This window comes from Gopherus evgoodei, chromosome 2, assembly GCF_007399415.2.
Source record: "Gopherus evgoodei ecotype Sinaloan lineage chromosome 2, rGopEvg1_v1.p, whole genome shotgun sequence".
Classification (NCBI taxonomy): Eukaryota; Metazoa; Chordata; order Testudines; family Testudinidae; genus Gopherus; species Gopherus evgoodei.
In genome coordinates, this window is record NC_044323.1 from 106,161,839 (window position 1) to 106,186,339 (window position 24,501).

Genomic DNA, 24,501 nt, shown 5'->3' on the forward strand with positions numbered 1-24,501 from the left:
AGGCCATTCTGCGCTCAAGAAGCTGAATTCAATACACCAGCTGAACAACTCTGAACACCCAGCTCTGATTAATGATAGTTCCCCACCTCTCAGCCATTTGCTCTGCCACTTTAAAGGCCTGATCCAATGCTCATTGAAATCAATGCAGTTGTTCTCCCATTGACTTTAGTGGGCAATTGATCAGACCCTAAATACGGTCCTCTAGCTCCTGGCAAGTTGTAATAGTCTTGATGTCTGCAGAAGTTTTAGCAAACTGAGAAAATTCACAAGTTAAAAATACTTGATAGTTTTTTATGGTTAAAAAATAATTTAAGGTCATTTTGCTTATTTTTCATGTTACAAAACAATCTCACAAAGGAGACTTTTGTAAAACTTTTTGCATGTCATACAAAGCATCACATTTTCGTTAGAAGGTGTTAAGTGCATACAGCAGACCAAAACACAGTAAAAGAGTAAACATGATTAACAGATTAAAAACAGAACCAAGAAGAAAATGCCGCTCCAGCTCAACAAAAATACCAGCAATAAACTAACCATTATCTTCCTATATGGACTACCAAGCATTGCCTGCATTCATTGGTCTGAAATTGTTATCCCCGTGCTTAGTGCTAGACTGTGAATCATTGTGAATAAGGGCTTCACAAGCCACCCCTTAATATTAAAAATAAAGACTGACGGCCAAGTGGAGTTAATGGGAGCTATATGCAAATGTATGGGAGCAATTGGTCCCAAAAGTTGAAAGGAACATCTGCACTAAACACACACTATGGCCCCAGTCCTGCAATTAGATGTGCACGGGCAGATCTCTGCATCCATGAGAAGTTCCCTTGACTTCAATGGAACTCCCGTGTGGGTGCACCCGGGTCGACCCAAACGGATCAGCTTTCCAAAATATGTAATATCCATGGTGAATTTACAGACTGCCAACAGCTTTATTATAAATCCCTTAAAATTTTTACACAGAGATGGGATTTCAGACATTGTGTATATTATTTCACATCAACAAAGAATTCAGGGCAAAAATTTCCTCTTAAGTGCATATGGCAGATCATGATTGATACTACGCTCTCTGAACAGGAAGACAATGCAAGTAAGGACAGAGAATGCTGAAGTCAAGGGATGAAATCATGGCCCCACTGAAGTCAACACTTTTGCTACTATTTCAATGGGGCCAGGATTTCACACAAGGTTCTCAATATGAATCAGAACACTGTGCTTATAATTTTTTTAATAAATTTGAAAATAACCCCCCACTTTTTGTTTCTGAATCACGTACAGTAAACACAAAAGAACACTGAGGACTACTTTTCTAAAGTTGGACAATTTTCGATAGACTTGCAAAATGAGTTCCTGCACCTGTTGTGCCAATATTCACATTTGTGTAACTCAAACAGCCATATGCATATGTAACTGGGTAAATGTCCAAGTATGTACATGTTTGCACACATATTTTGCAGGCACAGTTTAGAAATCAATGGCTGAAAATGTTTTCGTTTCAAATCTTTTCCCCAGGTTGTTGTAAAAAAAAAGTTGGCATTGGTTTCTAAAGCAAAAATGTGTAATGGAAAAGCTCACAATCACAATGATGTCTACAGGTATGTCTACACAAGCTATAATCATACCCAGTGATTGCAATATAGACATCTTGTGACACTGCACCCCTATTCTTCACAGTGATATTATGAGGATATGATTATGACATAATTATAATGTATTTTATGCAAGATAAGTCATGTGAAATGTCACTGAAAAGGTTATGATTTGCTGAATATGATTATCCTATTTGTATGCATGTATCATTTTTTTAATCTGAAGTTATGAATATTGACGATGTAGCTATATTCCAAATGTAGTTGCACCTGGCTAACACCCACTACACAAGATGCTTATAGTCTAGATCGCTGTGTAAGGAAGGACCTATTCAAGACAATGGGCCATTAGGAAAAAACAACAGGCCTTAGGAGAAGCTTATCTCCCACCTGGTGAGCATTCCTGAGAACGCCATAGACAGCCTCTGAGTAACGGCTGCTATGACTCTACAAAGACGTGATGTGACCACGTCTCTAGACTCCATCTTGGGATATCAGTGTTTTTCCACAGACCAGTCTGGGAACAAAGCTTTGAAACAAAGGGTTCCCACCATAAGCAAAAGCTATATAAGGCGGGGAGCGACATCATCTGGTGTGCTTCACTCCCTACTCAAGGAGACTCCTGAAAACACCTGAGGAACAAAGATTGAACTGGGGAAAGTGCTAGACCCAGACTAAAGGGATATTTAGCCTGTGAATGGTACACCTAGGGATTCCAACTTGTAAGCAAGTGCAGCTTGCTCCTTAAGAATCTGCAGCCTACTTGTATCATCTCTTAGGGTGAGAATCTGCTATTCATAACCAATCTAATTAGTATATTAATTTTAGTTCGTGTTTTTCGTTTATTTGCTAGGTAATCTGCTTTGATCTGCTTGCTATCCCTTATAATCACTTAAAATCTATCTTTTGTAGTTAATAAACTTGTTTTTGCTTTATCTAAACCAGGGTGTGAGAATCATAACTTGGGGCAAAAGGCTGTTGCCTATTCCTCTCCACATTAGGGAAGGGGCAAATTTTATGAGCTTATGCTGTACAGTTCCCTATGCAAAGTAAAATGAAATGATTTTGGGTTTATACTTCAGAGGGGGTACCTGCCTGAGTAGCTTTCCCATGTAGGGGCTGATCAGAGAGCCTGCTTCTAACCGCAGCTGGATGTGTCCCTGTATGTATGCTGGGGAAAATGCAGGCTGGAAGAGTTTGTAGCTTGTCACAGCAGTATGGTGTGAGAGGGAGCCCACGCAGGACCCTTTGATGAGTCAGGGGCCTCAGTGGTACTCCAGTTCCAAGTGGCACCCTGGGGGGAACTCATCATACATCCCCTAATACAGTGGTCTCAATTAAAATGTCATTGTTTATCCACAATTATCACACACACGGGTATCTCAGTATGTTTTTTTCCAGTTCAAAAATAAAGTACAGGTAAACCCCAATTAGTTAAATGCCTCCAGGGCAAACAAAACATTCTCATTTTGCTCGGAGAAATATCAGAATTTAAGATAATCTGAATTCAGATATCACATTTTAGATTACAGGCATCTACCAGGATTCCATGAATCAGTATGTGATAAGGTTTTAAAATATTAACATTTTAATGGAAACCATTCTATGACGAATGTATTTTCCCTCCTCCCACATTGGCCAGAAATGCAGGCAAGTGAAGCAGTCCATCTGTACTGAAAACAATCACTGTCTATGATATAAAACAGATAATGCAAACAACTCCGTTCCCTGTTCTATTTTATGCCATGACCTTGCAATTTTGTTATGCTACCAAAGCCATGCTAAAGACAACCTGAAGGGGAAACTGATTTCCCTCAAGCATTGTTGTACAGTACCTCTATAGCTTAGAGAAGGTTCAGACTGAGTTTTTGATGGAAGAACTGGAAAAGGCAGGCAATGAGAAGACAAAAGAAACCACATTAACTTTCTGACATGTCACCCGGTAAACCACAGATACTATCCCAGGGGTCGGCAGTCTTTTAGAAGTGGTGTGCCAAGTCTTCAATTATTCACTCTAATTTAAGATTTTGTGTGCCGGTAATACATCTTAATGTTTTTTAGAAGGTCTCTCTCTAAGTCTATATATTATATAAATAAACTAGTGTTGTATTGTAAAATAAACAAGGTTTTCAAAATGTTTAAGAAGCTTCATTTAAAATTAAATTAAAATGTTCATCTTACGCTGCCGGCCTGCTCAGCCCACTGCTGGTCTGTGGTTCTGTTCACTTAGGCCAGCAGTGGGCTGAGCGAGGCCGGCAGCCGGAGACTCCAGACTGGCAGTGGGCTGAGCAACTCAGCCCACTGCGGCTCAGGGGTTCCATCCGCTGGCTCCTGCCACCCAGGATCCCGGCTGCCGGATCCGCTCAGCCCACTGCCAGTCTGGGGTCCTGGCCCTGCCCACATACAGTGGGTACCTACCTTCTCCCTGGTTCTGGCCCATTCTCTTCCTCTCTGCACTGAAGATGGGAGTGCACTGAGCACAAGGCTGGGGGTGAACGGTCTGGCCAGGAGCTAGAATGAGGGAGGGGGCTCAGAGTTGTGGCAGGAGGTTTGAGTGTGGGGCTCTTACCTGGGCAGCTCCTATTTGATGTGAGGGGTGCAGATGGGAATATGGGAGGGGGGTGCAGGAGCTCTCATTTGGCGCTCAGGGTGGGAATGTGGAGGGTGCATGGGGTGTGGGGGGGGCTGGGGATGTGGGGGTGCAAGAGTCAGGGCAGAGGGCTGGGGGCATGTGAGGGGGTGCAGTTGTCAGGGCGGGGGGGGGAGCTGGGTATATGTGGGGATGCCAGAGTCAGGGCTGGGGTCATGGGCAGCGAGGGTGGGTGAAGGAGTCAAGCAGAGGGCTGGGTATGTATGTATGAGGGAGGTACAGGGCTCAAGGCAGAGGGCTGTGTGTGTGTGTGTGTGTGTGTGTGTGTGTGTGTGTGTGTGTGTGTGTGTAGGGTCAGGATTCAGGGCAGAGTGCTGGGTGACTGACACCCTCAGAACTCCCAACCCCTTGGCTCCTTGTCCCCTGACTACCCCCTCCTGGGACCCCTGCCCCTAACTGACCCCCAGGACCCCACCCCTTACCTGTCCCCTGACTGCCCCGACCCTTATCCACCCCCCCACCCCCAGACAGACCTCCGGGACTCTCATGCCTATCCAACCGCTGCCCGCCCCTTGACAGGACCCCCAGAACTCCCAACCCATCCAACCCTCCCCCTGCTCCCTGACTGCCCCAAACCCTCTCCACAACCCTGCCTCCTGACAGGACCCCCAGAACTCCTGACTCATCCAACCCCCCTAGCTACTTGTCCCCTGACCATCCCCTCCAGAGACCCCCACCCTGACTGTCCCCCCAGGACCCTCCTTGCTCCCTGTCCCCTGAATTCCCTGACCCCTATCCATCCCCCCGACAGACCCCGGGACTCCCATGCCCTATCCAACTCCCCCTTCCCTCGCTCCCTGACTGCCTCCTCCAGAGACCCCCTCAACCACTACCCCCCGGGATCCCACCCCCATCCAACTCACCCTGCTCCCTGTCCCCTGACTGCCCCCACCCCTTATCCAACCCCCCCAGTCCCGGACCCCTTCCCATGAGGCTCCAAGCAGAGCCAGATACGCTGCCCCACGGGAGTGCGCAGCCCCGCCCCTTAGAGCGCTGCGCGCACAGCGGCAGGGCTCCGGTTGAGCGAGGAGCGTGTTTGCGTCCCTGCGGAGCTAAACACTGGCCTGTGGGAGTGCGCAGCCCTGACCCCCAGAGCCCTGCACGCACGGTGGCAGGGCTCCAGGGGAGGGGGGAAGGCGGGGACGGGACGGCATGCCTATGTTTCTGCTCCCTGCCCCCACAGGCAGAGCGGAGGGCAGAGGAGAGCAGGCCGGGCTGGCAGGGCCGGCTCCAGGGGTTTTACCGCCCCAAGCAGCCAAACAAAAAAAACAAGCCGCGATCGCGATCTGCAGCAATTCAGCGGGAGGTCCTTCGCTCCGAGTGGGAGTGAGGGACCCTCCGCTGAATTGCAGCCGAATACCTAAAAGTGCCGCCCCACTCCGGAGTGGCCGCCCCAAGCACCTGCTTGATAAGCTGGTGCCTGGAGCCGGCCCTGCGGGTTGGACAGCATTTTTAATGGCATGCTGAAGTCTTAGCAGGCAGCAGCGTATCATTAAAAATCAGCTTGTGTGCCATTTTTGGCACATGTGCCATAGGTTGCCAACCCCTGTACTATCCATTACCCTTAATATTTGGTCTTCAGAAACACTATAAAGAAAGGTGCTTTTTCCCCCCTGAAACTGGACATGCAAGGCTGCTGTTAGAAGCAACAGTGCACTTATCTAAGTAGAGAGGTTTGTTGTTCTAATTCTTAATCAGGGGTAGGCAACCTATGGCACGCATGCCGAAGGCGGCATGCAAGCTGATTTTCAGTGGCACTCATACTGCCGGGTCCTGGCAACCAGTCCGAGAGGCTCTGCATTTTAATGTAATTTTAAATTAAGCTTCTTAAACATTTTAAAAACCTTATTTACTTTACATACAACAATAGTTTAGTTATATGTTATAGACTTATAGAAAGAGACCGTCTAAAATGTTTAAATGTATTACCGGCATGCAAAACCTTAAATTGGAGTGAATAAATGAAGACTCGGCACAGCACTTCTGAAAGGTTGCCGATCCCTGTTCTCAATCTTTATTGAAACTGCTTCAACTTCTAAGACAAACAATGTAAGCAGGTGGAAGCAGAGTTTCTCTTTTAACAAAAGACTTAATAGAACTTTAGAAGTGGAGTCACTCAACTAGAATTTTCTCTTACACACAGTCTGTGTTTTAAGCACATCCAGTACCATATTTAGGGTTACAGGTGGCTCCTGATAATGAGATAAGATGCTGGAACAATCCATTTTGTCGACTTGATAATTGAGATGGGGCCCTACTCTGCAGCCCAAATGAATGGGTTACTGCCACTGGGCAGGGGAAATGATACCAGCAAAACCTTGGAAGAAATATTGTGTTTGCAGGATCACCCTGGGGAAACTCCACTAAAATTATTTCTTTTTTATTACTCAGGACTGACACCCAGACAGGTAGATATGAAAAAACAACAGAAAAGAATGAATCCTGAAGAAATACAATTGGGCTCAGATGTAATATCATTCTAATGTAATGGTTAATTGAGAAACAAAATTTAATTTCTCACATCAATCACCTATGCAGTGGGTAACATTTATATTATTACAGTCTGCTCCTATAGTTCAAATCCTGCAATTGGATCTAGCACAGGCTTCAGTAGGGCTCTTCACGAGTACAAAAACGTGACCCTGATTAGGGCCAATATTGTACACAATGCACTTTGCCACTTTTCTGGTCCAAACATTAAATTAAAAGAAAAATGTTTTAAGAAGGCCCAGACTCATTATTCTAGCGAGAGGTCTCTGAAATATGCCATGTTATAAGGATGAACACTCTGTATGCTTAACATGCTGCTCCAAAGTGGTTCACTGTAAATACGTCTAAATAGAAGAGAAGTAGTACTTGAGTTGTGGCACTTTAATTTGTGGGTGTCGTTTTTGAGCCTCTGGCCATTTCAAAGGTAAGGAGATACTTAGTTTACTTAAAAGCCTAAACTCATTGAAATGTAGATCATTTCAGGGTAAAACTGCTATTTAACGGATGGATTTGAAAGAAGAGACCAAACACCAATGTATAAATAAAAATATAAGACTGCCTAGCATCATATGCGGTGGCAACATTATCTAAACAATAAACAATGGCATCAACTCTGTTAGAAAAGCTACTCAGTGAGAGAAAAATGAAAGAAACAATTTTTAATGAAGATCACTTTTTGTTGGTTAAAAAAATAGCACTTGGCAGTGTCAGCCGAAGAGGTTTAAAGCATATTTAATACCTATACTTTCTGATCAAAGTGCTGTCTGAACAAACTGAAGTCCAGGTAGGCGGCATTAGAATATTGTTTAGAGGAGGAGAGAAAATGCAAGAGAACATTATTTTAAATAAAAATACCTCATTGGTTCCTCTTCATTAACAGTAAATAGCTTTGCTCATAGAAGGAACTGCTTTGGAATGTAACAGCAATTATTTCTCATAAGCCCTGGTCTATTTCTGTTCCTCTCATTTCTATCAGCTGCCATGATGATGGCATGTTAGCTCTCCCTCGTTCTCTGTGTCACAGCACAGATGGATGAGCAGCTCTGTCTGGATACAGCACCAGTGCCTTGTGTGCCCCTGTTGACAGCAGCCCTCAGGGGCAACGAGGCTCCTCCTTTTGTGTTTAGACTGAGCCAATCATCTCTTTCACAGCTGTTAGCCTCTGCTGGCATGATGCCTGGGAACAAGTCACGCTATTTACATTCTGGGGACTCCTGGATAGCAGCTGAATGCACTGTTATCCTTGCTGCTGCTACTGGCCTTGATTATAAAACACGAGTAGCTCTGTAAAACTGACATGAATGTCACCCTTCTATTTAAGTCTGATTTTAAAGCAAAGAAGATGTAAATACTGATCATGTGGCATGTGTAACCGTTGGTATATCACTAAAGCCATAGCAGATGTGGTTCATCTAGACTCACCTCTTTTCCTGTCCCAGGCATACAGTTCCTTTATCCCTAACTCGTCCAAGGACTTTGTAAGTTCCAGCTCTTCCCCAGTGACATTGTCCCTCAGGAGGATGACATGCTCTGGACTGACCTCGCACTTTTCACAAATGGCTGGGATTATGCTATGCAGAGGCACCTCAGGACTAACTCGAACCACAGCCTTGTGTGTCTTCAGGTAATTCACTACTAACCTCATGGATTTCTGAGAAAGCAAAGGAAACAGACAGACACCTTCAGGCTTTATGTGGGTATCTCCACACCGACCTCTCCGTGCTTTACAATGACACAGAGCAGGTACTGAACACTTTTGTTTTGCCTTGATCCTTCTGGTGCAAACTTCGTGACTCAAATAGGGAAACTTGCTATTGGACAAGATCTTAAAAAATCTCCAAGCAGTGATTCACAAGGACAGTTTAATAAGAGAAAACTCAGAGGCAGTCATGCATTAGGAATCCTACTGTAAATAAGCACCACTATATTTGAATGACATTCAAAGCATAGACAGTGAATACCTGATGGAAGAGTGAAAAGTAAAGTTAATCAAATGGGAGGGGGGAAAAATCTGTTCCAAAACCAGATACTGGCAAATCAAGATTTTAATTCAAGGAGCAGAGGGGGAAGAAATTTTGGCCCATATTCTGGGTCACACGAAGACCCCTTTGCACTGATACACCTGCTTAAAGGGGTCATAAATCCAAGAGATCTTGCCAAGTAAGGATTCTCGGGGGGAGAACAGCAGCTCTTACACCATGCCCCTGCTCACAGTGCCTATACAGGATACATGGCCAGGGCAAAAGAGCTGTGGCTAGAGCGCTGCTTATTTAAAACAATATCATTTTTCAGTGTGCATAAGTAACTCCCTCAGTGATATTTTAATGTGATCAGATGCATTGATTCCCATTAATGTTTATATTTCAGAGAAGCAATAAGTCTTTGGAAGACAGTTAGCTTCATATCTCTCCCAGATGGTGAAACTTTCCATTTGGTTTAAGGTTTATTGTCTCCCCCCGCCCTTTAGTTTAAGGTTTGTTGTCTTCTGATAAAGAACTTTTACTTATACAATATACTGTATGTGCAAAGTCATTACATAAAGGAAACAGGTGAAACATATTAAAATTCACTTTATGGATTATTTTCAGTTTAAAAAAACTTTATTTCATAAATGTCCTTTCAGATTCTGAGTCATAATGATTTAACCTTATTACTACAACAGAACACTAGTATCCAGAGTGAGTATTAGTAACTTTACCAGTTTAACAGATGACTGCATAAGTCAGTACACAAGCCTCTCCCATCCTGATTTAAAGATAAAAAACAAAAGTGGGTGGAATAGGGAGAATCAGCATCACTGCTTGAAGTCATACTAGTATAATGATGGTCCCATAGCATTGTTCTAGCAGCGGGCAGTACTGACCTCAGGGATCCTAGGTGGAGGTCGTTTTGTCTTCCCTTCAGGAACTTTCTCCTTCAGAAGTACTGTCTGTACATCCAGCGCCCCAACCAAAGTATTAGGCTTATAACTCAAAGGTTCCATCCCACAAGCCTTCAACTCAAGAGTATGGTGAGCTGGATTCAAGTGGTACCGGCTGCACAAATCCACCAACAGATCCATCACGGCTTTACTGCAAAGAAAAAAGACTCTGTAATCGCAGTTGCAGGCATTTTACTGCAGGGTGATAGGGCCTGAAGCAGCAGCCCAGCTGTGTACATGTCCAGAGTTCAGCACTTCAACTCTTCCTCCTCAAGATAGTTAAAAACAGACTCAAATGTTACAAATCAAGTATTTTCTCCACTGCTGTGTGTGTGTTTGTGAGCCTTTGATTAACGACACATTGGTAGACCAGAACTCTCACAGCATAATCCAATGGTACTCATAGCATAAACCAAGGGTAGGCAGAGTGCACCTTGTCTGCTAAATGCCCCCATAAAGTTCTACAATCCAGTGGCCCTCATCCTTTCTATGTTGTTGAACACAGAAATTACATGTCCCAGTATGCAATGCTCCACATTGATGGGAGCAATCTGGTCAGTTAGATAAAAAAGAAGTGCTTCAGTCTGGGATCTTTAATCTCCATGGGTGATGTTTTTCAGTGAGAGAGAAAGAAACAAGAAAACTACATAGATGCTGCACCATCTGGGGGAACAGGCATATTTCCACTATGCACCATTAACTACACCATTAATTTACAAGCACTACAAAGGGCAGGCACTTAATGAAGTCACTGGGGAATTTGCAAGAACTGCTTTAGCAGCTCCAAAAAGTCAGGCATGGAGCTGTTTAGGAATCCTCTCTCCAGTGAGACAAAGGAGTTAGAGACTGAGCCTAACTTTCTGACAAGGATGCACCAGATATAGGGAGCAGCAACCTTGAAGCAGGAGCCAAGAAACAATCTGAGAGGCTGCTCTGCTCTTCTATCATCTGTTACAGATGTCTCGCTTGTGAAGGCTCCAAGTACATTCTCAGATGCAAAACGGACAAGCCTGGGAAATTTGAAAAATCAGATCATAGCTGAAAGAGGAACACTACTGGGAAGAATAAGAAGACTGAAGATCTAACCATGGTGGTTTTATGATGAGGTGAAACATTTCAGGGAAACCAGGCACCTTAGATAGCTGTGCTCCCTTGTGCAGTACATCATTATGGAAGTTCTATTGTCTAATATGCGTGCACTATTTCACATTTTCAAGCATTTATAATTATATTTTGAAACTGTTTCTCCATCCAAATGTAGCAATACACAAATCCATTGAAATATGTACACACGTGTGCAGAACTACAGCACATTCCCACATACACACATGTGCAGCAGTGAACATCCATAGTTAAGATTGAGGTTGTATATCTGTCCATTGTAATATAGATATCAGTTTGCCTCTTTGTGTATAGACAGTGGTAAGTAGCTCTCTTTTCAAATAGAATTTGCATATGCTGTTTTCTCTGCCTTATTGCTGCTGTTTCAGAGAACAGAACAATCTGGAAGAACTTAAATTCATAACACCTCATAAGTTCTATACTCTACTAGACATTTTCATTTAAATAAGATTATGTGTTTCTGCAACACGTAGCATAGCAGTAATTCACACAAGTTTGGCTAACAAACAAAATGCCATCTTAAAAAAAGCAAGCTATTTCATTCAAAAAAAAATTAGTATAGAGACTGAAAAACATACTGACCTTCATGCACTTAATTATTGCAGTTCCAGAACACAACTATAATACTCAAGCTGTGGTATCTCATTCAAAGTATGCATTGTGTTCATCAGCACTTTTCTAGCAGCAATCACATTTCCAACAAAGTAGTAGACTTCATACAGATGATATGAAAAAGGCAAATTACGGTCAATTATTTGAGATGAATTCAACTCCAGCAGAGAGAGAATAAAGCTGATTTCAAATTCTCCAGCTAACTGCTGAGTACAGAGGAGATGGGAACTACATACAGTAAGTATTTCAGATGAGATCTGCAATGCCCAATCCTGTTTCATCCTGCTTATAAATACTCAAAACCGCCATGGAAAACATCCCCAAGCTTCAACTGTACTATTTAGGAGCCCACAGATTAAAAGATAAAAACTGTTAGAACAACTTCAAAGAGCAATTTTATCAAAACGGAAACTTGAAACATTTCCCCAAAATGTCAGCAGAATAAAAACAGAACTAAAAGAAGTCTGTGGACTAAATGTAGAATGAATAGATTCCCTTGTAGATGACAGTTTCCAGAAAGATAAGAACTCAAACTAAATGAAGTGGAAGCCCTTTGTATTAAAATTATTTTTTTCTATAGAACTTCACCATAAGCAGAGTTCACTATCACTGGAAATGCACTTTGTACATTACAATGTACTTCAATATACAAGAATATTTGCTGCATTTGCTGTAAATAGGATCCACAATGAACACCTCACTCACCATCCACAGAGAGGGTTGGCACTATACTGTCTGTATGGATGTGAAAGTTCAAAACATTTTCTGATTGTTACTGGTAACTTGTGGACTGGTTCCTACCTCACTTCATTGTTAGCCTTCAGGCAGTTATCTTGATTTTGGAGAGATCTCTCTTTGGCTCATGTTGAAAATCAACTCTTCTATCTCTTTAATAACTGGAGATATACCTATCTCCTAGAACTAGAACAGACCTCAAAAGGTCAGTGGGTACAGCCCCCTGCCCTCACTAGGCAGAATCAAGCACTGATTTTTGCCCTAGATCCTTAAGTGGCCCCCTCAAGAATTGAATTAACAACCCTGGGTTTAGCAGGCCAATGCTCAAACTACTGAGCTATCCCTCCTCCCTCTTGCTGCTTCCTGCTGGATTTGTACATGCCATGGAAGCCATGAAGTGCACTCTGCTCACAGAATACTATGTCAGGGTTGCTGTCAGCCATTTAGACTTGCCACTCTCTTCTGGAGCTCTCTCATTAGGGATGTAAGATGGGATATGTGTATCTTGCTTTTGGCTGGACAGTAAAGAGTTCAAGCTTCTCCTTTGGGTTTAAAGGAAGAGTCTCCCTCTCTCTCACAGACTGTCATTAGTGCCAGGCTTGTGGGGAGGAGCAGACAGCTGTGGCCGGTTAGGTAGTTTGGAGGGTGAAGCTGAAAGTTGGACTCATTAAGAGGAAACCAAGAGGTCAGGACAGAGAACTCTTGGAAAGCAGAAGTTCAACTTCCTTTCATGGTGAATAGAATAGATTATGTGCACTAGAGCCAGTGGTTTCTTATTCCCTGTTATAACCTGGGCTTGGACCATCCCGCTGGACTTGTTGAAAGGGGAACTTTAGGGATATCTTTAGGCCACCCTGCTGAGAAAGGAACAGCTTGCATTGAATTTCCGTGATACAAGATTGAATTGGAATGTGCTCTTTTTGCCTGCCCCACTGGGACCCCTGAAGAAACATTTCCTTACCATGAAGAGAAAGGGATTCCCTTTATTTGTTCCCCACTGCTTTAAAGTGCTGGTGAATCCTTTCCAAGTAGTAGCATCCATGTGACAGGGTTCTTCCCTATTTCCTCTCTATTTATTCCCACCTGCCCAGTGCCTTAAGACTCAGAAGTAGGCTGACCCTTCTTCCCCATCATCTAGACCTTGCTGCTTTCTCGGGAGCTTGTTACTGTCACTTCTAGAATGACCAAAAGGGGCTTCCTCCATCTCTGCCTCTTCACCTTGTCCCCTGGAAGCCTGGTGCTCCATTCTGATGACAATTGGGTGAAGCAGGTCACTGCTTTTAAAGTCCAGTTTCAGGACTACTCCAGCTCCAGAGCTGAGACCTCCTTTCTTTGCCCCATTCTGCACAGGTTAATCTCTTTTACACTGATATCTAGCTAGGATGTACATTCTTTATTTATTCAAGCCAGAACTTGGAGGTATTAGAGGGAAGAGTCAGAAAACTAACCAAGCATATTTCCAACAATCTTTAGAGAGCTGTAAACTCTATAGCACAAAAAGGGCCCAGGAACTGCAGGGAGAAACCATGTTAAAGTTCAAACATGATTGCCCAGACAGATATTTTTAGCAAGGGACTGTAATTTGGCTCCATATAACTCTTGTATTATTAAACAGTATGATATTCAAAACCAAAGCTGGAAAGTAAAGAAGAGAGACTGCTGTATCAGCAATATTTATCAGGCTGACAGCCCACTTATGGCTCACTTCTGCCACAGGGTTCCCCTGTAAAAATCAAGGAAGAGATTTACATTTTTGTATTACTTTGAAGACAGTAAACAACAGAGTTATTCTGGGAGTGGCCTCAACTTAGTCTCAACTAGAAGCATCAAGAGTAGTTAGTTTAAATATACACTAGTACATTTCAGGGGGTAGGAGAGAGATACTCTACTGACAATAAAAACAGGTCCCTGCCCTGTGAAACTTACAAACTAAACAGGTGAATGAGGTAATATCATTTACTGCCCCAACTTCTGTTGGTAAGAGAGACCAGCTTTCAAGCTTATACGGAGTTCTTCAAGTCTGGGAAATGTCCTGAGTGTCACAGCTAAATGCAAGGTGGAACAGATTGTTCAGCTGTGTTAGGAGTTAACACATTTTTGAAGGGACTTTTTAAGGTGAAATGGCCCATTAACACCCATCCAGTCATGGGGGGAAAAGGAAGGTGGGGGTTGGGGTGGGAACAGCTGTGTGGGTGGGTGTTGTTAATAGGTTATAGATTGTTGTAATAAGTCATAAATCCAGTGTGTCTATTTAGTCCATGATTTTTTAGTGTCTAGCATGGTTATGAGTTTAAGCTGCCAGGATCATCTTTTGAAAGTGTTGTTCAGGTTTTGTCTGAGGATGAGAACTGACAGGTCAGATATAGAGTGAAAAGTGTTCACCCATAGGTGATAGGGTGCTTTTGTCTTTTATCATTTTCCTATGTCAGTTCATTCGAGATCACTGTGATTGTCTGGTTTTACCTATACAGTTGTTGGTGAAGCATTTAATATACTGGATGAGGCACACTACAGGTTGTGATAGGCATATGTAGAAGCCATGAATCTTGAGGTGTGACTGCTACAATGATCAACACCCCTCACAACACACCGGAGTACATTTCCCAGACCTGAAGAAGAGCTCTGCGTAAGCTTGTCTGTCTCACCAGCTGAAGTTGATCCAATAAAAGATATTACCACACCCACCTTGTCTCTCTAATATCCTGGGACTGCACGGCTACAACACTGCATAAACTAAACAGAGAACATACAGCAAAAAGTGGAGTGGGGAGGAGGGGTGACAGATGCCAAAAAATGTCCTTTTGCTTTGTATTTCCTTATACTTGTCTATTTTGCCCATTAACCTTTCGACTGCCTATTGTGGCTTAGGACCAGTCTTGCTCCTCTAATTTTGACCCGCATCCTATTTGCTATTTTGTACTTCAATTCTTGTTATTCAGTTTTAATCCTATTGTGGTTTTAAGTTTCCTAATTATTTGTTTTTAAACCTCTTCTACATTTAGCCCTTTATTAGTTGTAACTATTTCCTTCTATTAACCTGGACCTGGTACCACCACTATGTACACAAACACACCCCTAGTCCCTCTCTCTTTAGAACTGCTCCTCTTTAGAAACCATTCTGTGAGATGACTTGTAGCTGTTATCGTTTAGGTCTTGATCCTGCATTCAGAACAGGAAGAGCATACCCCGCATATGCCTGTGCAGAGCCCTGCTGAAATCAGTAAGACTCCATATAGGCCCAGAGCTCTGTTCCGCAAGGCTCTGAGTGTGGGATTTGGGCTTTAACTTGTACATTTTTTAGGTCAAGCATCTGTCTTTTATGGATTATCTGTGAAATGCTAGCTTACTGTAAATCACCATAATAGATATGACTGTGGAAGCTTAGCCATCATCTGAGCTAGCTTCCTAGATGATCAAAAAGATATTCTCTGCTTCTCCTGTCCCATTAATCACCTCTCACCCTCCCTCGTCCAGATCTGGAGGTAGTTTTCCAAAGTCAAGGATATTTCAAAATTCCCTGGCTATTCTTCTGCAACACATGGCAATATTATATGCAAAGTCCATCATAACCACTCCTAATGCTGCAGATATCAAACCCCAACAGTGACAAAAAGAGGGCCAGCACATTAGCTAAAAGGTATAGAAATTGTCTCTAGTGTATTTCATGAGTATAACAATGCTGTTGACAAGGCTGGAGAAGACAGAGAAACTGGGAAGAAGAAGAAAGCAACTGTACACTGTACTATTAAACCAAGGGAACAGGATAATAGAAAACGACAGCCCTCAGAAACTTCTCCACGGGGGGCACTTACTGGGCCTTTTCATGGAGGTATCATCAGGTATTATAATAATAGAAACACAGGAAGGGACCTCCGGGGTCTTCTATTCCATTCCCCTGCACTCATGGCAGGACTAAGTATTATCTAGACCATTCCTGACAGGTGTTTGTCTAACCTGCTCCTAAAAATCTCCAATGATGGAGATTCCAAAACCTCCATAGATAATTCATTCCAGTGCTTAAAACACCTGATAGGACATTTTTCCTAATGTCCAACCTAAATCTCCCTTGCTGCAATTGCTTCTAGTCCTATCCTCAGAGGTTAAGAAGAACAATTTGTCTCCCTCCTCCTTGTAACCAGCTTTTATATACTTGAAAACTGTTATCATGTCCCCTTTCAGCCTTCTCTTCTCCAGACTAAACAAACCCAATTTTTTCAATCTTGCCTCATAAGTCACGTTTTCTAGACCTTTAATCATTTTTGTTGCTCAGTTTTTTTTGTTCTCAATAACGAGGACTATCCAGGCATAAAGACCTCATCTTTGCCACACACACACACACACAGACACACACACAGAGTCCCTTGCAGGAAACTAAACCTGATGCAATTTAAATTGCAAATAATCTCTGTCAATAAACACAAGCTATTAAGAGGCCGGGGATTAAAACATTAGGAAGTACAAAAGGGCAGGACAACAGAGGTATTTGTCTCACATGAAGAAAGCTTTGGCGATTTTGCATTAGAGCAAGTTTCATGCAAATCTGAAATTCTTGGAGATATTTTCCACAAATGATTCTTTAATGATAGGATTCAGTGGTCCACCATCCTAGAACTTGTGCAACAAATCAGCAGGAGAGCTTCCAGTCAAACCTTCCACAGTCTCAATGGGGATGTATTGTAGAACTGCAATGAAAGTGTAACCAGATTTCATAGTGTATGAATCAAGCCAGTGATCATTCTTGCGGTGGTTAGTCTCAGAAGTTCACACACAAAAATGCTAGCTGGAGCACTCAACACATACTGCGGACACATAAAATCGCAATTCAGCAGCACACAGAGGTGGGCAGAGGAGTGTCAGAACTCCCTGAAATATCCCCAGACCCTCTTTCTCTCCTGATGATGCACCAGGCTGAAGTTGCTCAGTTAGATGTAGTGGGCTTGATACTCCACCACCCTGCACCTTATCTAATCACTGATACCTATGCACAGTGGGTGTAAAAGGATCAAATCAGAATGGTGGCATTTTACACCCACTGTGAGGTACAAAGCTATAAAGAGTCAAGCTCAATGGATCTCTCACAAATGCACGTTCTACACTAGCAACTCGAATGGCATCACTTCTCATCTACACTTTCCTGCAAGTGAAAGGGGAATCAGCCCCAGTCCCTCCTGTAATTCACTAATCAAGATGGCTCCAACTGAGCTGCTACATTGTACTGGTGCATCAGTTGGCCAGTCACAGAAAAGACAGAGACTATGGATAGGAGGTAGGGTAAGACACTGTAAGATGGGACTGGAAAGCAAAGAGAGCATCAGATAATGGGTGGAGGCTGGAAGGGGAGGAGAGACAGAGAGAGAGAGACAGGAGAAGGAGAAGGAAAGGAGAAAGGGAGAAAATGGAGAGAAAGAAGGAGAAATGAACGAACAACTTTGTGTTACATAATTATAATGCCTGGAAAGTATTGCAGAAGCCACAGACATCTGCAGAAGGGCCTCAGCAGAGGAGCATGGAGAAAAGGCTGCTTGATTTCGTCCCACCTGCCTTCTTCTAAGGAAGGGAGGCTCTACATCTTCCTCCCATCCCACGAAAAATGTTTTTCAAGGAGCCTCTGTGCCTTCTACACCCTGTGCAGCATTCACCTGCAGGTGGCTTGACAGACCTTTCCAGTGGTGCTGCTAAGTGAGTGTTAGGCCTGCTGCTGGCTAAATTGTAATTAATGCACACTAGGCTTGTCCAGTTGGCAATATCCCAGGGTACACAGTGCAGCTGGGATGTTCTAGGGCATCCCAGACACATTGTGCTTTCTAGGGCATAGTAGAGAAGCCCCCGAAAGGAACTGCAGCAGTGTAAGATCCCAGCAGAAAAAGACCAGGGTGTTGGGAGGGAGAGTCAACCAACCAGGTTTTAAATCTTACAAATGGTTCAGATTTTGTTCAATTCCATAAATGGGGAAAGTTGAAACCAGTTTTCAATTCACTCATAGGAAATCCTGGGAAAAAGGGTGAACAGCAAGGTGGACTTTCTTCAGATCAATCCAGTTAAAAGTTAAACTACGGGGATAGTGATTCCTTCCTTTGCTTTCTCTGACTCGGAGTGTCTGCTTCAAGCAACAAAAAGAATATTAGATCTGCAATTGCTTTATGAGTGCTCACATTTATTTACTTTCTTCATGTCTTGTCATCTTTCCTCTTTCAGACCTGCCAGAAGCTTGTGCTGATCTGGTGCAATAAAATCACACATTTAGGTTATCATTTCAGGACATGATGCAGTGGTTACACAAGAGTACAAGCACTGATTAGTTGTTTAAAAAGAGATATTCCAAGACTATTTTGGTACAGGAAGTCTGATTTCCCAAGAGGCAAACACATATTATTCTGGAGTTCACAGGGATTAATTATTCTAAAAGGACAAAAGGCTTTGTACAATACTATTATATCACAACACCATTCATCAACAGCTCCATTCTGCCCTCAAATCTGCAGAGTGGCTTTTCCAAATTCCGAAATAAATTGTGCATTTGAGGAGCCGCTAGTAGCCACAACAATAAAGAGACACTGTCAACTTTAATTGTTTTTATACTTAAAAAAATCCAATTTCTGATAAAGAGTTCTTAATAAAAAGAATTGAAGTCAGACTATACTACTTAAACATCATTCAAATACTTTTTATAAGGACTTCTCTGCTTTCTTGCTGATGTCTAAAAAGGTCTTTTCTGCAAGGGAGAAATTGACTATACATAAATACAGTCAAATACACAAAGTGAACAAAAATAGAGAATGTTTTTTCCTCTCTAGCTACTTTCAGTTATAATAATCTAAGGTATTACTTATAACTATAGGAGGTCCAATATTTTGAGATAAACGTGATTCTCAAGTGGGCATTTTCCTTTTAAATTGCTCTTCCTCAATTACTCAGCCATCTTTCATGATGCTGATTTCCAGAGCCACATTACTTACTTTGCTGCTGGCAGATCTCAAAAGAGGAAGTGGTTTTACAGCCCTAAAAAGATAGATTTATCACAATATATAAAGGCAAATTCTGCTTGCAGATTCACTGATATATATTCTGAATGACTTCCATTGATGTTAGTGGAGTCACTGGTGCTTTACACTCGTGTAACAGAGCAGAATGCCACCCACCCGACTCAACTGGTGGAAAACTTGATAGGACTGGTGACAATTGAGATAGCCCTTGAAGAAAAAAACAGGAAGGAAGAGACGCAAGTGCTTGCGGGAACATGGGGATGGCCCCTCTTCTTTCGACAGACACAACTGGTACCTGCTGATAGTGAGTGGGGCACAATTTAAAGGCTTCCCCACTCTCAACAGCTTGAGTCACACCTCCACCCCACTCTCAATGACCCCTCCTTGCAGCTCCCAGGTGTTAGCTCCGCTGGGAGAGGCAGCAGTGAAAGTAGTGGCTCTCTCTGCATCTCCCACCTATTTGCTGCTGCCTCTCCCCAAGGCTGCAGCTTACAGCTTGCCAGCCCCAGGAACTGTCACACAGGGAAGTGGCCTGGCAAGCAAAACCTGGCAGAAGTCTAGGGGGAGGCACTTGACCCCACATGTCCCCCCAACACACATCATCTCTGCTCTATCCCTGCACTGGTCAGGCAGAGCAGGAGGGAAACTGAAGTTTGATGAAGTTATAGCCTGCTGCTTAAAATCTATCCCTGTTTCTATCCTCATTGGCTGATGTGTACTGATCAACACGCAAAGTATTTTATGATATCATCTGAAATAGGCGTAACTGGGGTAGGCATGTATGAACTGAGCTGGCTTGATTAAAATAAGAACTGGTTCAGATGTTTGTCTCAAATTATAACTGAATCACAAATTAAAAATTTTCATACAACTTCTTCCTCCATTACATTTTTACTTTTAAAAGTCTTTTCACTTTCTTGTTTCAAGTACGCCTGGAAATGGAAGTGCAAAAGCTGAAATTGTTATTGTGAGTCTTCCAACCCAATTTTGCAGCCTCGAGAAGTTAAGATAGTTCATATAAAATTCAGAAAGAAGCTGAACTTTTAGGCATTTCTCTTAACTACCCCTCTACCTCGATATAACGCTGTCCTTGGGAGCCAAAAAATCTTACCGCGTTCTAGGTGAAACTGCATTATATTGAACTTGCTTTGATCCACCGGAATGCGCAGCCCCCCCGGAGCACGGCTTTACCGTGTTATATCTGAATTTGTGTTATATCAGGTTGCGTTATATTGAGGTAGAGGTGTACTTTCAACATCCAAAGCTTTGAAAATTTGACCAATCCTAACCTAGAGCCAATTTCCTCAGCTATGTGCTGATACTTCCCTATATTCATAGTCACCAATAGGAGTTCTCCACATAGATTGATGGCAATGCATTACATGGTTCATTGAGCATAATTTATTTCACACCCTTGCTGGGATACACTTCAACTTCCATAAATAGTTAGCCTATGGGGAACAGTCTATCTACAGATGATGGTACATTTTCAGCCAACTTTTAAAGGCTAAAGCCAGCTCTAGCAACTTTTGGTGTATTTCCAACATTCCCTGACAACCTTGGGCCTACAAACCAAATGACTGGATTCCACTGATCAATATATACAATATTAGCACTAGCCATGGTAGGGATAACAAATATCCATGAAAATCAAAGGCAGGTTATGGTATAAATTCCAATGCCCTGTTCAAGTGCAAATAGCTACTAAATGTATTTTCCTTTTTCATTCACCTCCCTGCCCCCTAAAAAAAAAAAGATCACAATAAGACCCTTTGTAATTTTAGTGCTTTTGCAAATTTGTTTTTGGAAGGAAAATATTTTTTCTTGGTCACTAGGCCCATGATGGCTAGTATCCTTTACATGGCACTCAGAACTTGTTCAGGTTTGCTGATGAAATATCTGTACTTTTTGGCCAATGACAGCCAATAATTCTTCATTTCCTGAATCTGTTCTGTTTTCTAGGCCTCTTCTTTAATTTTGTAATTAGATCCAAATAGCTCTTCTCTACTCTTTCATCAAACCTGTAACCTGATGTCAGAGATAACCATTACTTTTCTTTAACCTTTCAGTTCCTTAAGTCTACTGAGGCTTTGGGCCTGATCCTGTAAACTGATATGTGTTCTGCATTTTGTAGCTGACTGGGGGTTGGGAACTGGTACATGAGCCACGGCTTGCTGGCAGAGTGCGCGTCTCCCAAGGATACCAAAGTGTCCTCCCACCCCCTCATCCCTCTGCCAGAGAAGTGAGCATGCATCTAGACTTTTGTTGCTGAATATAGGACGCTGTGGCAGCTTGGGGCTGCTACCTGTTCACAGGGGTTTTGCCCAGTGCTTAGCAGTAAGTACTAGAATATAAATACATGCAGAATCAGACCCTCAATTATGTGTTTCTGCTCTAACTTTGTCACTGTTTAGAAGTTTAGCTACCCAAATATAGGTGCTGCTGTGTCAAGCACTAGGAATCCTGCTGTTTTGAGCCTTTCCTGTGTAAAGTATCAGAGAGTAAATTACTGGGTCTTGATGCCAAGGCACTGCCTGCTAGGAATTCAATGTTCCTTGTTTGGGTGATCACATTAGGTCCAGTACTGGTGCCAGCTTTCCTTCTATAGTTTAACATATTAGTATTAATTGTTGATTCTACTGCAGGTTAGGGTTTATAGTGTAGGGTATTATAAAACATATTTACATGAGTATTTATTCCTGTGTTGTTCTACAGCATCCCAGACACTCTGAAGAGGCTCGTGAAGTGCTTTTAAAGTATTATTAATGGGCCAGATCCCTCCTTCCCTCCATAGCAAATCCCATTGGGGGCGTCCAGAGGAAGAAACTACCTCAGCTCTCTCCTCAGAAATATTTCTCCCCAATCTTCATTCATTGGTGACAGAATTCTTATTCTCCTGCCTCTATTCTCTGGCTACTCACACACACCAGGAGGCTGCGTTCCCCGCTTCCCTGCAGAAACCCAGCAGATCTCTGGGATATGCATGGACTCATTTCTTGGGGTTTAGTGAAGATAGAGGCCATATACATCCACACCAGTTCTGCTTTCCAGTAGCACATGCTCCTTTGTGCCCTAGCCGACTGGTTCCAATAAAGCCACACTGTCAGGTCTCTCACAGACAGTGCTTCTCACCAGGATTCCTGTAATGAGGAATCCTTTAGCAGGAGGCTACAGAAATGTGCTACAGCCTAAGACACTCTTATTTGTCTCCCATAGCTCCATAGAACTGTGGGAGGACTGCCCATGTCCTCTTTCCACAGATCCCCTGAGGGGTTCTGGGGACAGGGAAATAGCTGCAGAGTTCCTCTTCCATTTGGGATGGAGGAAATCAGCATAGCTCCAGGGGGCATAATCGGGCCCACTGATATAATAATTTTCTCTCTAACCTAGAATCCTACTGGGAAGGGTGAAAAAAAGAGACAAACTCCACCAGTCCTGAGAGGGGTGAGTTTACCCACCAGCATCCTACTAAAAATGCAAGATGTGGGGGAAAGGAGGTTCCAGGATGACAGAGCTGATTGGTGCCTTACCTCCCATGCACATTGTTCTTCTGTTCCACACCACTTGGTAAAACGACTGTGAAGTCCACTGTCCTGTTTATCAGATTCTCTTTCATGGTCACCAGGCTCTGATCAGGGATTACTCCCAGCTCTGAGAGTGACTTCTGTTCACTCTGAATTTGACTTACAGCAAGAGGTTGACTTGGTGGAGGGGGAGCTCGAGCCTTCATTTTTCTCCTTAAGAAATAAAAAGAAGTAGAGAGTTAGTGATTTCAAATACAATCCCTTGATGGGAAGGGTAAGCATGTGTTAAAAGGGAAATGCTTCCTTCCCTCCCCCCCCCCCCCCCCCCGATCTTAGGCCATTTATAACACCTCCTACACAGGGGTGAAAGTAACTTAAAGGACTTACTAGTATGCCGGAGTCCTGAGCAGCAGCATGGCCTCAATCAGAAGAGGTGGGGCCTTTCAAGATTAAAAGGTCCTGGAGCTCTGTCTGTGGCTGGGAGCCCCAGGGCCTTTAAATCATCCTGGAGCTACCAGCTGTAGAGGCATCTGGGAGCCCCAGGTCTCAGGGATGAATTAAAGGGCCTGGGGTTCCAGCCGCCGTGGAGCTCCGGGCCCTTTAAATCACCGCAGGAGCCCTGCCACATCCACCCTGGGGCAGCAGGGCTCTGGTGGTGATCTAAAGGGCCTGGGGCTTCGCCACTGAGGGGAGGCCCCGGGCCCTTTAAAGCACTGCCGGAGCCCTGCCAGAGATGGGGCTCCAGCAGTCGGGCTCGGGTGGGGATTTAAAGGGCTCGGTGCTCCTGCCACTGTGGGGAGCCCCAGGCCCTTTAAAGCACTGCTGGAGCCCTGCCACCGCTGGGGTAGCCAGTCTCCTTCAATAACAAGTACAGTTTATTGATTCATAGAAATTTAACAAGTAGAGAGAAACAGGATTAAAACAATAAAAATCTAGATGGATATTTCTTACCCAAACCGAGCCTTCCCCTGCCACTTTAGACAGCTTCTGCTTAATCCAGGCACACACCATGCACTGGGGCTGGGTGAGACAGGTTGCCCCCTCTAACTGCTGCCTCCCTAACATTCTGACCCACCACATTGAGTCTCCCACCTCAGCTCGCAAGCAGACCTTGAAATCTTAAACAAAGGGTCTTTTGAATGGATAGAAGTTCCTTTGTCTGACTTGGAATCCTGCAGCTGGTGCAAACTGGTTTATGCATTTCTCCAGAAGGAGTTGGCTATGGTCTCCCAATAGTGGATACACAGCATTGTCTACATGAGTACTATGCAATTAAGTTTGTCTATACTTAACTTTCCTTCTGGAACTCAAAAATTAAATAGGACTAATTTTAACTCTTAACAAGCAAACTAATCCATCAAATCCACATATATTGTATATATAATGCAGATCATTCCCACATTCTTCACAGCTGGGAGCAGAGTTATGCCTATACTTTCTCCCCTCCACACTTTGTGCACTTTAGCAGGGCAGAGCACAATAATGCCCCAAGATATGGGAAGTGTTAGTTCTAGAGAAGTTTACTTACTAAGGCCTCAAACCTGTGAGGTGCTGAGTACCCTGAACTCCCATGGAAGTCAGTGAGAGCTGAGCATGCTCAGGCCCCATCAGGATCAAGCCCTCAAAGACTCAGAAACGAGGAGATACTCCTTAACAATGTCTCTGTTTCAATTTCTATAAACACTCCATTGTCCATTCATCATTTGTGTAGTAAATTGAGCCAAACAAGGACATTTCTAGTACAATTCATGCAATATAACAAATAAGACAACAATACCTATAACCTAGCCTTTAACAATGCAATGTAACAATGAATGATAAACAGCTGATCTTTCTCCCTAAATGAACAACATTACTTTGCCTCTCTTGTCATTCG

The 24,501-nt window shown here is 43.2% G+C and overlaps 1 protein-coding gene across 5 annotated transcripts in view; it reads right to left on the reverse strand.

Annotated features, from left to right (window-relative positions):
* COBL (cordon-bleu WH2 repeat protein) overlaps positions 1 to 24,501 on the reverse strand; it is a 245,318-nt gene that overhangs the window by 152,274 nt on the left and 68,543 nt on the right. For 4 of the 5 annotated variants that reach the window (XM_030551474.1, XM_030551475.1, XM_030551476.1 and 1 more), the window contains exons 3-5: positions 22,632 to 22,838; positions 9,593 to 9,800; positions 8,152 to 8,380 (exon numbers count right to left, since the gene is read on the reverse strand). In XM_030551474.1, coding sequence (XP_030407334.1) covers positions 8,152 to 8,380; positions 9,593 to 9,800; positions 22,632 to 22,838 — 644 coding nt within the window. Of the gene's footprint in view, positions 1 to 3,424; positions 3,470 to 8,151; positions 8,381 to 9,592; positions 9,801 to 22,631; positions 22,839 to 24,501 lie in introns of all 5 variants that reach the window. The other variant, XM_030551473.1, reaches the window with a different exon arrangement.